Source organism: Cryptotermes secundus, unplaced genomic scaffold (assembly GCF_002891405.2).
Source record: "Cryptotermes secundus unplaced genomic scaffold, Csec_1.0 scaffold816, whole genome shotgun sequence".
Lineage (NCBI taxonomy): Eukaryota > Metazoa > Arthropoda > Insecta > Blattodea > Kalotermitidae > Cryptotermes > Cryptotermes secundus.
The window spans coordinates 2,357,453-2,374,974 of NW_019724601.1; the positions used below are offsets into that span (position 1 = coordinate 2,357,453).

The 17,522-nt window shown below is 40.5% G+C and overlaps 1 protein-coding gene across 1 annotated transcript in view; it reads right to left on the reverse strand.

The window, feature by feature from the left end:
* LOC111862502 (dipeptidase 1) overlaps positions 1-17,522 on the reverse strand; it is a 423,388-nt gene that overhangs the window by 7,114 nt on the left and 398,752 nt on the right. The window contains exons 9-12 of the mRNA XM_023847973.2: positions 16,335-16,511; positions 9,242-9,326; positions 6,408-6,483; positions 266-404 (exon numbers count right to left, since the gene is read on the reverse strand). Of these exons, the coding sequence (XP_023703741.1) occupies positions 266-404; positions 6,408-6,483; positions 9,242-9,326; positions 16,335-16,511 (477 nt within the window). The remainder of the gene's footprint in view (positions 1-265; positions 405-6,407; positions 6,484-9,241; positions 9,327-16,334; positions 16,512-17,522) is intronic.

Sequence of the window (17,522 nt, forward strand, 5' to 3'; positions counted from 1 at the left end):
TGTGTGTGTGTGCGTTTTTCTGTGTTTGTATACAGGTAGAGGCCTTGCGACGAGCTGATCACCCGCCCAAGGAGTCCTACCGAATGTGTAAGATGTAGAAAAATCGAAGTGAACGGAGAAGTTCATGGAGGTAAGCCTAGGCCCACTGGGGCTGTAGTGCCAAGGAAAAAAAAATTATGTGATCAGTTAGTTATGTACTTGGGCCTTCAGTTAGTGAGTCAGCGAGTTAGTCATTCAGTAAGGTGAACAATGATCCAGAACGCACCTCTTCTACCGCCCGGAATACCCGGAGAAGGTTGAGACCCGCGAGTTTCTTCAGGTCTTCTTCCCTCCAAGATGGGTCCTCCAACAAAGCTGCCAGCAGCTGTGGGTACTTGGAGACATCTTCAAGCCCCTGCGGTGTGCTGCAACAAGCCAAACATAACTCTCATTGATAAGCCAAGCAGGTATCTAGAAATAGACCTCGGACGGGTTTCTGCTGAACAACCCTTAGGTAAATCTTGCGTTTAACTAAGGGAAATTTTGTTCTTCAAACACAGACAAATAACAATTTATAGGGATCAGGGGCACAGAATAAATGCTTGCTGTCTTCCTTTTTCGTGTGACCAGTTCACACGGCGGCAATCGTGATGATATACGGTAGTGCTACCATCAAATAGTGACCCAAGTTGTTACGTCATCATTAGAAATATCATACATTATATTTCCTGTATGGACTCGGGTAATGCTTGCTACCATTCAGTCCAGAACCTTTTGTCTTCTCGACAATATTAAAATGGATCTTAGAGAGATAGGATGAGATGGTATGGATTGGACTGATCTGGCTCAGGTTAGGGACCATTGGAGGGCTCTTGTGAACACGGTAAAGAACTTCTGGGTTCCATAAAATGCTGGGAAATTCTTGAGTAGCTGCACAATTGGCGGCTACTCCAGAAGGGCTCAGCTGCATGAGTGGGTGATATTTCCTATATATTGCGGGAAACAAAATAGCATGTCAGAGTTTTCGTTGAAATCAAAGACCTCTTCTTCCTCAGGATTGCCTGCTTAAAATACGACGTGTCTTCAACCATGTATCAGACCCGTGACATTGTCCTATGAAACTGATTTTTGTGACTGGGGGTGTGTATTGCATTCCTGAGCTTCGGCAGTGCCTTAAAATAGACCACCACCACTTCCTTCCACATCCTTTCTGCCGACGAGGTAAGTGTGTCTGTAAGCCTTCTGGCTTTTATACGGGAGGCGCTTGTTCGAACTGAAACCGGGACATAGGCTGTCGTAAGTGTAAGGTTTCCTAGTTTTCTTCAGTGACTCCAGGTAAATGTCATCTTAGAGTCTCGATTAGGGCATGATCGAGTAATTCCAAGCACTTCCCTTTCGTTGCTTACCAATCATCTTCATATCGGTCGCTCTATGTCCGGTTCTACTGACGAGATCGTAAAATAACACGCGAAGATCCCATACAACGTAATCACTGTTACTCATCTTCCCATTTTTCATCGATACACAGTCCACTGATTTCAAGATGGTTGCTGCCTGATCCAAGAATCAGTAATAAATGTTCAGTAGTAACGTGTTGTGTTATGGAAGAGCAACAAATCCTTCAAGTTAGGCTACCCGCCTAGTGAACGTGACGAAGAAGTTGCCTCGAATCCCAGGCGCCAGAAATCAAAGTTCAAGCAAGGGAATACACAGCACCCAATTAGACGTGCGTGCGCAACTGTTTCTACTACCGCAGACGAAATTATTAGCGGGGATACATATCTGAGAGCCTTAACGTGACTGGCAGATCTTACAATCGCCCACGAACCTCCGTTACGTGTCATAGTAACTTCCGTATTCATAATAATTCTGCGATATAACGGAAACAGAAAGACAAAAAAATAAATGAAGCGAGATTACGAACAAATCGATAGAGAACACGAAATCAAAACGTCTGTGTAACTTGAAAACTTTGTCTTCAACATAATTCTCCTTCTCTTATTTCTCTTCTTCTTCATTAATTCTTTATTTATCATCTTCTTCCGTATTCCTTTCTTTCCCTTTTCCTTCCTTCCTCTTTCTCCGTCAACAACTCGTCTTCCTCCTTTCTTCCAACGTTTTCTTCTTTCTTCATCATCATGTCTTCCTCATTCTTCATTGTATCCTATTCCTTCTGTTCTTCTTTCTTCATTTCCTTCTCATGTTCTCTACAACTTCATCTTCCCTTCTTCCTCCGTCTCATTCTTTTTCACTTTCTATTCCTCTTTCCACAATTTTATATTTTTTATTATTGATTCCCTTTTCCTTAATCACCTCTTCCTGTTGTAAACATTTCTTCCCTCATCATACTCTTTGTCCTGTCCTTTTTCCTTTCTTTCCGCTTCTTCATGTTCTTTCACATATACCTGTTACTCCTTCCGCCTTTCTTCCGTCATCTTCTATTCCTTCTTCATGACTACTTTCATTATTTTAACACTGCAGTATGTACATGTCTCCCGTGTCTTTCTGGGGAAATGGGAACAATGGTGGAGCAGAAAATGCCAGAGAGCTGAGTCAACAGCTGAAGCCCTTCAGAAGTGATCGAGTGCTTTGAAAGGAAGAAACTTGAATTGCTTCGGTAAATTTTTCATCACGTATCCACGGTAATAAAAGTGAAAAGGGTAACACGGGTGGGAAATATTATTCTTTCTTAACACATTGGGGGCTTCAACCGTAATGTCATGTTTCGGCGGCCATTTTCTTCTGTTGCGTTTGGCAAAATGGCGGTTAAAATACAGAATCAATTTTATTTCAGAGCCCACAGTGGATCATTTAATTATGTAGAATGCAGTCTTCTGCGATATGATTCCCTGCAGTCTGGTATAACTGTGCCGATGTTTCAGTGGAAACAACTGCTTCCATCTTCAGGTTTGATCAGTAAGTTCAGCAAGGAAAGCAACAGGCAGGACCTTCTAGTTGGTGTGCAGCCTCTGATTTCTGTTTCAATGAAACTATCCACCTAACAGTCCAATTTGTATAGTTGTGAAAAATATGCTTACTAGGCAATCACAAATCAATTTCGCATGTATTCATATCGGATTAAATTCAACCCCTGAGTAATATAGGAGCATGTCAAAATTGATTACAAAATCGAAGCTTAACAGATGAATGTATTTCACTTTAATGAATACTGATTGTTTCCCCGCTCCGCTTCAAACAACACCAGTGTACACTTTCACAAAGAACACAGAGAAAACGTAAATTTGTTCAGGAAACTGTTATAACAGGAATTATACTCAATTAGAGGCATTTATATACAATTTTATTTCACTGAAAATATTCCTAAATTATAAACAATTTTCTGATTAAGTAGCTTATCAAAACTTTGCAAGTTAAATAGGATTGAATGAGAAATTATAGAGTAAACATGAGTTGGAAAATATATTGTGTCCTATTGTTGGATTATATTCTGGGATTTTTGAGGGCCTTCGAAAGCAGAGAAAATCTGGATGATATTCCCCTGGTAAGGTCTGCATCGTAACATGTTTCCAGTTTTCAGATCATGCAGTAATTCTGAGCGGGAGGCAGATGAGAGAGACGCCATTATAAAGGCGGCCTGTGTTATGTAACATATTGAAGTCTTGGAAACGGAAATCAGCATTTCGGAGGAAGATACTGCCTCCATTTTCAGAGTAAAAATCAATCTAAAATATCATAACTACCGAGTAATTTGGGTCAGGACTTTTGATTCGTATTTTATTAATACAGTCGTTAAATAAATGAGAACTAAATTAATAAATAAATGACACCACAACTCATTACGCTGTGGTAAAAAGGTAAAGTAAAAAGTAAAGCTATCCCTGTCACAGGCCCTGAAGGCGCATAGGGTTGTGAGACGTCGAGGCTCTCATATTCTTTCTAGACAATTGGCTCACAGATGGCAGTATGGTTGTCAGCCTTACACACTGGCCGCCCTTTACCCCCNGCCCTTTAGCCCCAGGAAGATTCCTGGTACTCATTTCCCTTACAAGTTGAATCGACCCCAGGGTCATAGTGCGGCTGGAAGGATTAGTTCAATTGAAAAGTCCAATTACCTCATGAAGAATCGAACCCGCGAACTTCCGGCTTGTAGCACAGTACCCCCCCTTACGCTGTGGTGTACGAAATGCATTTTTGTACTCCTTGTTTTAAACGTAGTACCATTAAAAGTGTTGATATAATTTTGTGACTTATAAAAGTCAGGATACATTACGTACGTATTCTTGCGAGGGCAGGTGTTCCTGCCCATGATTTTTAATACGCTGTGGGCCTAATGAAAGAACACATCTGGCTATGTTACTATTTCACACAACTTTCTTATTAAACTTTTAATTGATTCTTAATGCATATTCATGGGCACTGGTAGGGGGCACGAAACACCCACCTATTCGCCCCCTTGATATTTAGAAAGAACCAAAATTGCAGAAAGAGGGAAATATACCAGGTAATAATAATAAAACTTAAAAGCGTTTAAAAAAAACGAGTTTTTGTCCTGTATATTTTAGATCGTTCAGTAAGAAAATCTTTAAAATACAAAATCTTGTAAGCAAGTTTCCTGGCCAATCACGCCACTTAAAAACTTTCCCTTTGGAAAGATTTCTGACAATGCAATTGTATATATTATGTAATACTGACCCTCTGTATTCATATTTGCTGATTCCGGCCTGCTTCCCTTGGTCTCTTCCTTGAATTATTATCCGAAACGTCGGGAGTTTTCCTAAGTACACGACGTTACAAAACCAGAAGACCGAAACTTCATAGCCGTCGCCGTCAGAATCTGAATTTCGGCATCTTTAATAATCCTCGTAGAAAATGTAAATGGGGGGGGGAGGGCACTATAGGCTTTGAGCTCATATCTGAAAGTTAATACACTACAAAGTACAAATAAACACTAATGGTCTATAAAACTTGTTGAAAGAGATTCAATTTAAAAGTATTACACTACATGTTTCGACAAATGTGGTCATCATCAGGTGGACGAGGAAACCGCTGTTTTCTGTATCGTTGCTTGGGCTGTTAGTCCCCCCAGTGCGCATGTGTGTATTCCCTACTGTTGCGTTTTGTACTGCGCGTCTTGTTTTCAACCTTAGCTAAGACACAGAAGACAGCGGTTTACTCGTCCACGATTTTTAACAACTGATGACAAACACTCACCCACTCATTGAGCTGAGGCCTTCTTTTGAAGCCGCCAATTCTGCAGCTACTCAAGAACTTCTCAGCATTTTATGGAACGCGAAAGTCCTTTACCGTGTTCACAGGAGCCCTTCACTGGGCCTTATCCCGAGCCAGATCTATCCAGTCCATACCATCCCATCCTATCTCTCTAAGATCCATTTTAATATTGTCCACCCACCTACGCCTTGGTCTTCCCAGTGGTCTCTTTTCTTCTGGCTTTCCCACCAATATCCTATATGCATTCTTTTTCTCCCCCATTCGTGCTACATGTCCTGCCCACCTCATCCTCCTTGGCTTGGTCATTCTAATTATACTTGGAGAAGATTACAAGTTATGAAGCTCCTCATTATGCAGTTTTCTCCAACTTCCTGTCATTTAATCTCTCTTCGGTCCAAATATTCTCCTTAGCACCCTGTTCTCAAACACCCTCAGTCTATTGTTCCTCCCTTAATGTCAGAGACCAAGTTTCACACTCATACAGAATCACAGACAAAATTATAATTCTGTATATTGTCACTTTTATGTTTCTGGATAGCAGACGAGAAGACAAACGGTTCTGGATTGAACTGTAGGAAACATTACACGAGTTCAATTTCCTCCTGAACCAGGTTTTGATTTGTTATAGTCGTTCCCAAATAGATGATGACCACATTGGTCGAAATATATAGTGTGAAACTTTCAAAGCGAATATCCGTTAATAATTTTTACAGAACATTTGTGTTGCACGTGAGGCTGTGGAATTAACTGATACTAAGCGAAAAGTGCAACAGAATGTTAGGATATTACAGTGGGCACAAATGAANATTATCAGTTAATTCACTTATTCAGTTCACTTATTATAATAAGTGAAAAGTGCAACAGAATGTTAGGATATTACAGTGGGCACAAATGAACCCAGGGATATTATTTTTACTTATACTCGTAATTTGGATAATTTAGAGAAAAGACTGGGAAATTTGTAAAGACGGTGAGGAATATCTTGGTACTTGGAATTCTCTCAGTTCATTCAGGAAATGTGCGCTATACGGCGCACACTCATATAGCTGGTTCTGTAAAGTGATTTATGAAGGCTGTAAGTAAGGAGATGAGGCAAACTGCAAAGGACAGAGAACAGTCATCTCTTGTGAAATAAGGTCAAGGCTCTGACATGACATGAGAGCCAAGGCAACAAGTAATAATATTCCTGCAAAATATTTAATTCAGATCAATATCATAAATTTAGTGTTGCTACTTACAAGTTAATTCCATCATATCCTGCCCCAATCCCTACGTGGTTTACACCTGCAACGTCTCTTATGTGGTTGATGTGAGCTGAAAAACAAGAACATAACCTCACAAATCACAATTTGTCAATGCAAGTTACTGTACAATTCTTTAAAAAATACTGTGGCATGTAGACCCGTTGTTGGGCAAAGATCAGGAGATAAATATAAAACAGCAGTTTCTGGGTAATGGATTCGCAAGCAAACATGTTCCCACGGCAACAATTGAACTACAACAATGAGGAACGGTGTTTTCTATTGAGTACGTGCCGAGGTATAAGCAGGACAAGTTGTGAGCTGCAGTAAGTTGAACTGAATGAAATGAATCGTAGTTGGCTGGTGAGCGAGTGAGTCAGTCAGTCAGTCGAGAGTTTCTGAGGCCGAGGACACTTCGAAGGCGCAAAATAAGGGGAACGTCCACAGTTGGAAGCCGCTACAGAGCAACGGATAGAAAAGACTAAAAAGAGTTTAGTGCGCTGTAGATACAGTGATCTAACGAGTGATTTAGTGAGAATGTCGTACTTATTTGTACTTATGTTCTGTAAGTTTTCAACCTGATCATCAATGAAACCCCGTCTGTAGTTACTCTAAAGTTAATTCATAACATAAATTGTTATCGATATTGTCTATTATCTGAAAAACATGTAATAAATATTGTTTCGACATTTAGCTCTAGTCTCCTCTTCAGGTCGCCATGATATTGGAAGTTTTTATGTTATACGCGTATTCTGACAATGGAAGGAATGGATTCATAAGCATAAGTGAATAGAAACTACCGAATCCTGGGAAAAATACTCCGTGACTTTTAGTTTGCAAGCGAACTATCCCGACCGAGCGACCGCCGTTTATCGGAGAAGTTAGTGCAAACATTAGCGGATAGAGGTGTCGCGTGGTCAGCGCAACGGATTTCCACGGCCGTTTATCTCGGTTTTCTAGACCGGAGCCGCTATTTCCTTGAAATAGCTCCTAAGTAATCCTCATGAGGCTGAGTGGACCCCATTCCCGACCCACTACTTCTCAGAAAATCTAGTACCGCCGGCAATCGAACCCGGAACCTCTGTATATGTAGCCAGGAACTCTGACTAATAGACCACAGAGGCGGTCGAACCTTGAAATGGTGTACGTAATATATGCTCATATAACGAACAATGGTCAAAGTAATGAAACAGAACATAATCTTATGAGAGCTGAGGTCCCCATAACAGTTACCACGAAGTTTACTCCCTCCCAGGATGACTCCGTGCGATGCGATAGGAAGGTATACCAACGTTTGGAGGGAATTTTTTGCCTGCATTTCAGTGTGGATGATGGAAGCGACAAATTTCGCTGTAACGCTGGTAACTCTGTAGCAGACTACACAGCGTCACATGTCAGAAGGTTGTAATTTAATATAATCTTATAAACGAGCTATGGGCATAAAAAGAGAGTTACATTTCTGTACAAGCAAAATTGGTTTAACATCTGAACTGAAAAGTAATATCACACGATAACTGCATTTCCTTAATGAAGGGCGGAAGAACATGAAAATGCCAATTAACACGTGATTTCTGATGTAGTACTAAATAATTTGGATGACAGTAAGTATCAAACTGCATGCAGTTATATTTATTACATAATTACACTGTGTAATGTGTGAATATCTTGACAGTCACAGTTGCCGCGCGGTCTAAGGCATGAACTGACCCCTCTCGCTCGGTTCCCAGTCAGGGCATGGATGTTTGGTGTGTGTGTTTGCGTTTATTCTGTGTTAGTGTTGTCCTGTGTTTAAGTAGCAGCCTTGCGTCGGGCTGATCTCTCGTCCAAGGAGTCCTACCGTCAGTGAAAAATGATTACGGAACTGGTTAAGGGGCCTGCGGCTTGAATGGACTGGAGGAGCCATTGTAGAAAGAATGTATGAACACCGTAAAAAGCCGTCCTCCTTTAAATTAATGTTCCTTACGCGGCACAAAACCCCTAGAGTGCTAAACACGCAGACTATTTGTAACATGAACGGAAATATAAATATTCAATTCAGAAAGATCCACACTTGAATCAATTATTATCATTTATTTAAACTGCAAATTGATTTTTACCCGGTGGCAGTTGTACTACAATAAGACACAACACACAAATAACATACATCACACAAAATAACACACCATGCTCAAACAAAACACAACACACAAAACTACAAAAACAAGAAAGGACACACTACACACAATGAATACAACGCAATTACAATTAACACTTTATGAAAGGTTATCAAATCCGACCAATGTGACTGATAAACGTTTTTTTTCCTCCTTTTTAATCTATCATCCTTGACATGTTTCAGTCTGAGAGACCATCTTCAGAAGGATATATCAATACAGGCGGAAACTACTATTGCAATGTGTTTGGTCAATATCAATACATATATACAATAATATTACAATGTCATGAATATAAAATATGATCCTTTAACAACTACAACGATGTGCATGAATATATTAAAATATTTATAAATTATTATAATTAGTTTGTTTACAAGTGTGGTTTAAAAAAGACTTTGTTAAAATTTAAAACCAATTTATCAGTCACACTGGACGGAGTTAATAACCTTTTATAATATTGCTAGTGTGACGGACCAGGTTAAACAAAATCACAATTACAAATATAAGATTTAAAAGAAAATAAAGAGAAAATTTAATTCTAATTTACGAATGTGTATTGTTCTTGAATGTGTAAGCACTGAGCGAGTAGATACAAATATTGCAGCCCTACGGGCGGAATTTTAAACTGCGTTCTTAGCATTACTGCATGCATACTAACATTTGGTTTCAACATACCTATGACGTCATTTATGGTCGCTGTGGAGTTGCAGGTGATAAAGTACGTGTAGAAATTAACCATGACAATTCCCCCATTTAAGGCCTGATGAATAAATAACATAAGACAATTCATTAGTGACAATATTTAACCTTTACTTTGTATGCATATAAATTTACGAGCTCATAAAGCGAAGCTGAATACGTACGGACATAAATTACATCGGTCACTAATGCCTGTTCTGTCAGTGCAAGTGTACTTGTGCGTTTACCCACATTTTAATCCATTTCAGGCCATGCACCGACTATATCGGCTATGGGTACTTCCGTTAAAACTGTCACAGCAGAAGATATCGGCCACTTACTACGAAGTAGTACAGCATATATATCAACAGAGGGCATCAAGTGTGACGTACATATGTTTAGTGGAAAAAAACAGACTTTGAAACATCGTATACCTGTTGACGTTTTTTGATTTGTGGGCTTCTCTGTGGAATTTTTTCAATTTCAAGCGGTATTGAAATTTATAATGTGTACGTCTATAATTGGCAGTCAGAGGGTTAAAAAGTTTTCTGTTCCGTTTAATATCTGTAATTAACTCTGTTTCCTTGTTAGGTGGGTCCGTTGTCACCACGGCATGGTGCATCCTCAGGTTGCGGATGGAGGAGACGACCTCCACTATGGAGTATAATTATGATAATATTAAATAAAAGGTAACGAGTAGTCGACAAGTATTGGTTCTCCAGTTTGAAGGTTGTGCGGTGGGCTAACATCTCTTCGTGGCAAAAATTCAAAATGTTATGAAATTTACGCAGAATCCCGAATTTTAATTAATGCTTTGGGATGACACATGAAAAGGGAAATGGATATAGGGTTTTAAGATTAAAATAAAGAGAATAGAATGTGGTCTCTCACATTAACTTAGGAACATGAGCTGAGGGTGTTTGGGAACAGGGGTTGCTGAGAACAATATGTGGACCCCAAAGAGAGGAACTAACTGGAGGTTAGCGATAACTGCATAATAATTAACCTCATAATTTGTAATCTTCTCCAGATATTGTTACGGTGATCAAATCAATGATAGATTGGCAAGACATATAGCGCTCATGAGAGAAACGTAGTGTATATACATTTTTTGCAAGGAAACCGGAAGGATGCAGATTACTGGAAGGGGCCAGGTAATATTAAACTGAGCGTTAAAGAATTAGGATAGGCTGTGGGCTGGTTTCATCTGGCTCAGTATAAGAACTTATCTCTGATTCTTACGAACACGCGAATGAAATTTCGAGTTATATAAAATGTTAGAAATAATTTTAAGAGCTGACGAACTATTTGGTTCTCAAGAATTTTCCAATTATATTTTCTTTCTATAGGCTGGTCTACTGCTTTCTCAACAACAGCAAAGCCCAACCATTTACGAGTCACCGCGCATTTCAATATTAAGTTCGTCTCATCTGCAAACGTCAGTGATATGCTTTTCATAGTCAGCTTATAGCAGTTCCTATCCACTGCGATGTCCTGGACTTCAATTCGCTTCCGCTAGGGAAGCCGACAGCCACGAGAAATTTAGCCATGAATAAGAGGCAGAAATTACAGAACTGCAGAGGCATTATCCGCTGGATTTGGGGTACTCATAACGACGACTTTGTTGTGGGATATAACAGCGTGTGTTCTGGTACAATTTAATCGACACTTCGGAACGTACTGCATTCATATTCGGTGCCGAATGTACGCTACGACTGAATTCGTTTGTATAGCAGCAACGCTCTACACTTGGGGACGTTCGGTTCGATTCATGCCAGAGATATCGAATTTGCTGTAGAGAATAACATATCGCGGTGTATAGACACGTTGCTAAGCGATGACTCTGTAAGCAGTGACCGTTTCTGGACAACCGCTCGGTGAACACGTCCCCGTTGCTAGGCAGCAGATTATTAATAATTCAACAGTTTGACAACAGTGTTGAAAACAGGGTGTTCTCTGTGTGGTCCGTGCCGAGATGTTATCAGCAAGAGACAAATTTAGCAGTAAGTTCAGTTTAGTTGATAATCAGTTCCGTGCGGGAGTCTGTCAAGTAAGGATCTGAGTTTATAAGGCTGAAGAATCTACACTAATAGAAGCCGTTGCCAGGGAACGGCTGGTGAAGATACAGCAGGCTGGAAAAGGCTTAACGGATGCTGCGGTGATTTGTGAAATGTGGAGATTACCGGTGGCGCTGTAATTGCTTGTAGTTCCAAGTCGTGTGTATAAGTGGTCAATAAATCCGTTCACTAAGCCAAACCCCGTCTATAGTCACACACATACACGTGACAATATTTTTCCTCAGCTTCTCCAGCCACATGCTGGTATAATACTTCGAATAGGGTATAAGTGATATTTCTCAAACATTTCTCAGTTCTTTGTTCATTAGTTTTCCTACTGTTTGACGCTGTATAATCTGGAAAGTTGCAAAGAAATCACAAAGAAAGATATGTTACGCAAGAAAACGTAACTTAGTAGTTTATTCTTGCTTGTTGCTTTCTCGTCTTACTCTTCTCCCTTGAAGACTGAGGCACTGTTCTTCCCCGAAACATTTCCGAAATTATAGCAACCCACAAGGGATTACATACGAGAAGACATCACATCGGCTTTCAATCTTACTGTATCTGAAGAAATTTCTGTCTTTGCTAGAAAGCTCTTAAAATGCCTTTCTTTTCTACCCAAATGTCTCTTTATACCAGTCCATTTATTTAAATGTTCACTCTAATGGACATTTGTGATATCACTTAATTAGTTTCCCTTTTGTTTCCGCTCCAAATAGTATTGTATTCTCTTCTCTCATTGGCTCAGCTCTCCGAGTATTGTAACACCGTATCTTCTTTCGCTGCACATTTGATGGAACGCCATGTCCTATAATTAGGGCCATTTCGTGTGAAGAATCCGACATTAACAAGAAATGTAATTTAAAAAAGCATTCCGAATGGGAAGAATAGTCATATTTTATTTTTAAAAAATTCTGAAACAAAAAAATGTAAAACTGCTGCTTCAGCCAGAGAATGGAATATTTTCAAAGACGTGATTCGTAATGTACAGGATAATTCTAAATTATTGTCGGGGTTTCCGTGGCCTATAATTTACAAAAATTACGTGGCAGGAAAGGCGCGCATGTTGAAGTTGTTTAGCATTCTTCAGTAATTAATAAAACCATATGAGTTTTGATTTCATATTCCATAGGCAGTTTTATTTTGTTATTTCTAGTTTGAAAATTATAGACCACGAAAACCCCGACAATAATTTAGAAACATTCTGTATATTAAAATTTGCTTTGATAATTTAAACAATTTATTAATATTTAATAGAAATAAAGACATGTAAAATTATTCCACATATTATAGGGTTAATGATTGGATTTAATTTCAATTTAACAGGCAAAGAAATGGAGGAAAACAGCCGCAAAAGGAAACAATGTTCCCCAACGAGTTATGCTGGCCCGCATATTCCAATTATGACGCATCAATTACATAAATCCTATCACAAACCGGAAAACTAACCACGTGATATGAGCGTGTAACAGCACTGACTGCGGTCTCCTGGGGCGCGACGTTATGTGGAGCTGTACACATATATCAAGCTTTCGGTAGAACCAGCTGTCTCCTTCTTCACGGCAGAAGGTTGGTATCTACCTACCAAACTACACGAAGTCCCCTATTGCACTTCAAACGTTATGATATTATTGGATTTTTTTTTATTTACAGGCTAGTGACGAAATAATTTGTACCGACCGCTCATATAGCCTGCCTTTTCCTCGTCTTGTGGAGTTTAATTGTGTGTCATGGGAAACTCAGATGAGTTCCGAAGATGCTACATTGCGCTTAGGGCTATTTTTATTAATAATTTTTTATTCTCTCGAAAATCCGGTATTACGAAACAGAACATGTTTCCGAAACTGGTCTGTTTCCGTCCTCAGCAGGGGTGTGGTCCTAAAAATAATAATTACATGGTACTCAAGAAAGGGGTTCCATGTTGAAAGAAGTAAAAGTAAAACTTCTTCCCGTTAGACACTCCACGAAGACGTATGGGGGATGACACTTGACACTAGATGCAGGTGAATCATCAGCTTCACGCCACCGGCCGCTTTATTCCATGGGAAAGGGCCCCAGAGCTGGTCTGGACGCTGTAGAATACAGAAAATTCTCTTGCCTCTTCCGGGAATTGAACAACGGCCGTTCGGCCCCTATCCCGTCACTATACCGTCTGAGCTATCCAGACGCCTCCGTGTTAATCGAAATAAATATATATCAAGATAGGAAATCTTCACGTTACCCAATTACAGCTCTGTTATTAACTAAGTTCTCAGGTGTTTACACCGCCTGGATGTGGGAAATGTTGTCATGTTTCGGATATATAGGCCACTTCCGTCTTCAGGGATGAATTGAGTAGGGTAGGTGAGTTTCTCTATATGCATAATTTTATGTTTCGAAAGAAACATGGTGGATGACTAGGGGCTGGTGCCCCGTTTGGGTCAATAGGAGCATAGCACTACCTCCCTGAAGATGGAGGCAGCATGTACCAACGAAGTCAGCAACACTGCTGATATTCACATGGTGTCAACACACAAGAAATTAATTAATATCCGCAGGTAACAACAGTGTAATCATATAACCAGGGACTTTTGAATGTCTGAATGTAGAATTTGACATTTGGTAGAAATGCTTCCACAAATTTTGAAGCAGTTATTCCGAAACTTCCTTTTCCTAATCAATGCTGTGGCCATGTTGTGATATCTATCCAAATATCTGTTTGTGTGTGTGCCCACGGTTCACCCACAACTGTCCAAATATTTCCAACAGTGTTTATTGGAATAAATAACAGTGGTCGTGCTCCCGCTATTTGCATTCTGTTTGCAGAAATTTCCAATATGAAGTTGTTAACATACAAAAAAAAAAAAAGCATTTCCGCTTTCAAAACATATTGTTATTTTTATCACCATCACCACTGTTGTGTAAATTTTGAGGTTTTGCGTCGGTGATTGGTCATGCTGCCAATCACGGTGGCCACACGTACTATGGCATGAACTGTCTTCGCCCGTTTCAACTTTGGGGTCGTAGTTTCGAATCCCACTTGAGGCATGGATGTCTGTGTGCGTTTATTCTGTGTGCAGGTAGCGGCCTTCCGACGGGCTGATCTCCCGTCCAACGAGTCCCACAGACTGCGTATATTATGAAACTGAAAGAGGTCAGGGCCAAACAAAGGTCTGTAGAACTTTTGTTGNGGAGTTCCAAAATTCTTGATAAGAAAGAGATATTACGTACTGTTACTAATACCGGTATTTATTGTTCAAGTGACAAAGTTGGTAAGTTTACCTAGTACAATACATTTCCGAAAATTCCNTATCTATCCAAATATCTGTTTGTGTGTGTGCCCACGGTTCACCCACAACTGTCCAAATATTTCCAACAGTGTTTATTGGAATAAATAACAGTGGTCGTGCTCCCGCTATTTGCATTCTGTTTGCAGAAATTTCCAATGTGAAGTTGTTAGCATACCAAAAAAAAAAAAGAAAGCATTTCCGCTTTCAAAACATATTGTTATTTTTATCACCATCACCACTGTTGTGTAAATTTTGAGGTTTTGCGTCGGTGATTGGTCATGCTGCCAATCACGGTGGCCACACGTACTATGGCATGAACTGTCTTCGCCCGTTTCAACTTTGGGGTCGTAGTTTCGAATCCCACTTGAGGCATGGATGTCTGTGTGCGTTTATTCTGTGTGCAGGTAGCGGCCTTCCGACGGGCTGATCTCCCGTCCAACGAGTCCCACAGACTGCGTATATTATGAAACTGAAAGAGGTCAGGGCCAAACAAAGGTCTGTAGAACTTTTGTTGTATAAATGAATGACGGATGAGGCTGTGTTCTAGTTTCAGACTTCGTTGTAGGCGAAATCCGCAGATTCGGAGGTAGCCGGTATGCTCTTCATGATCGGGACTAAAGCATGTAGCATGGAGACTGGATTCTATTATACAGGGTGTCCCAGGAAGAAATATTTATATTCTGAGAGGTCATAGTATCGGTCATTCTAAGAAAAAATGTATGTGCACATGTGTCCATTCCGAACGGTTTCCGAGATACAGTTATTTAACTGTCACAGTTACAAAACTGTTGATAAGAAAGAGATATTACGTACTGTTACTAAAATCGGTATTTATTGTTCAAGTGACAAAGTTGCCAAGTTTACCTAGTACAATACATTTCCGAAAATTCCACCGTTAACTTCCATGCACTTTGCAGCTCGTGTGAGGACATGGCGTGTTCTTCTATCTCGGAAACCGTTCGGAATAGGACACATGCACATGTACACTTTTTTGCTTAGAATGACCGAAACTATGGCCTCCCAGAATACTGATCTTTCCTCCTGGGACACCCTGTATAAGGATGTTATAGAGACTCCGCGGAGAGGATACGAAAGACCTAGGTGGGTAGGCGAGCTAAGCACTTGATGCCGCTGCCGACAGATTAAACAGCGTCGGAAGATCGTATGATTGATGAATGATTGATTGGAAAGGACTGAAAGCAAGCGCTCCCATCTAATTAAGGTCCTATCCTGGATTTGCCTGAAGGAACTAAGATAACAACACCTCAGTAAATGCATCCAGTGTCAGAGCCGAGATTCGAGAAAGAACTTCCTGGATGCATGTTGAGTGTGGGGAAGACCTAGAAAAAGATGTCGGGGACATCAGTGTGTTTTGCTTTGGAGCGGGAAATAATACTATCTCAAACACTGTCGGGGGAAGAAGAAGGTGAAAGTTGTCCCTGTTCCTAATTAAGTACGACACCACAGAGGAATATGGGGGAGTATAGCTTCAGCACTAGATCGAGGTGAGTGGTCAGCTTCACGCCCCGGACGCTTTAACCCCGGTGAAACTGCAGCTGGTATCCATTGGAAAGGACGCTGGGTGGGCCCTAGAGCCGGTATGGACGACGTGGAGAAGAGATAAATCTTGTTCCAGCCGAGAATCGAACACGGGTCGTTCAGCCNTGTCGTCACATCCCAGAGGATAATGCCCCTCATATTCGCTGTTGCTGTGACAATCTGAAACCCAGGAGATGTACAAATGTTTATCACGATGAAACTTACTAATGATTTGAGGACGTCATCGGGGACGTTTCGGGAGGAGTTGCACAGAGCGAAGGCCGAGGAGTGTGAGAACATAACGGGGGCCTTGCTAGCGGCCAGAGCGTCCTTCATGGTGTGGACTGAGGCGTGTGACAGGTCCACCATCATGCCTAGCCGGTTCATCTCGCGGACCACAAGCTGAAATTAAGAGAAGATTATTGGCATGCTAGAGAAATTGGTTTATAAGACGGGGTTAACTTTCAAGTGGTTAGTTGGACAAGAGATATGTTACTTTCGGCGTTTCGGTCCCGACGTACGGTCAAGAATTTTAAACATCTCGGGTTACCTTTCAGCTGTCATCTTCAAGTTAACGCCAAAAATCGAACAATGGTTATTCAACACGAATCTGTCTTATTTCAATGATTTATTGAAATATTCACGAAACTAATAAAGTACTAAAAAAGTAAGGTAAATCTATCCCTGTAACAGGCCGTGAAGGCCCATAGGGTTGTGATACGTTGAGGGTCCCACATTATCTAGACAATCGGCTCAAAGATTTAATTAATTCCTGGTATTCCTTTCTGTTAGAGGCTGAGTCGAACCCAGGATTAGGTCAATTTAAAAAATCCAATGACCTCATCGGGACTTGAATCCGCGACCTTCCGGCTTGTAGCATAGTGCCTCAACCAACTACGCTACCGCGTGCTCCCCCTACGTAACTAATATTTATCCAAAATTTAATGCAGGCATCTCGCAAGCAACGTAATATCTCTATGGGTTTTTGTTCAGGAGGGCACGCGGTAGCGTAGTTGGTTGAGGCACTATGCTACAAGACGGAAGGTCACGGGATCGAATCCCGATGAGGTGGATTTTTTTCAATTAACCTAATCCTTCCAGCCGCACTATGGTCCTGGGGTCGACTCAGCCTCTAACAGAAATGAGTACCAGGAATATTCTTGAGAGTAAAGGGCAGACGGCACGTAAGGCTGACAACTTTACCGCCATCTGTGAGCTGATTGTCTAGAAAATGTGGGAGCCTCGACGTCTCACAACCTTTTGGGCCTTCTCAGCCTGTTATTGGGATAGATTTACCATTTTTATCTTTATGAATGAATGAATAAATAAATAAATAAGAAAATTTTCATATTTTTAGAAAGATTTTATTATTGTTTGTTTGTTATCGTAACATTTATTATAAAATTCACAGCG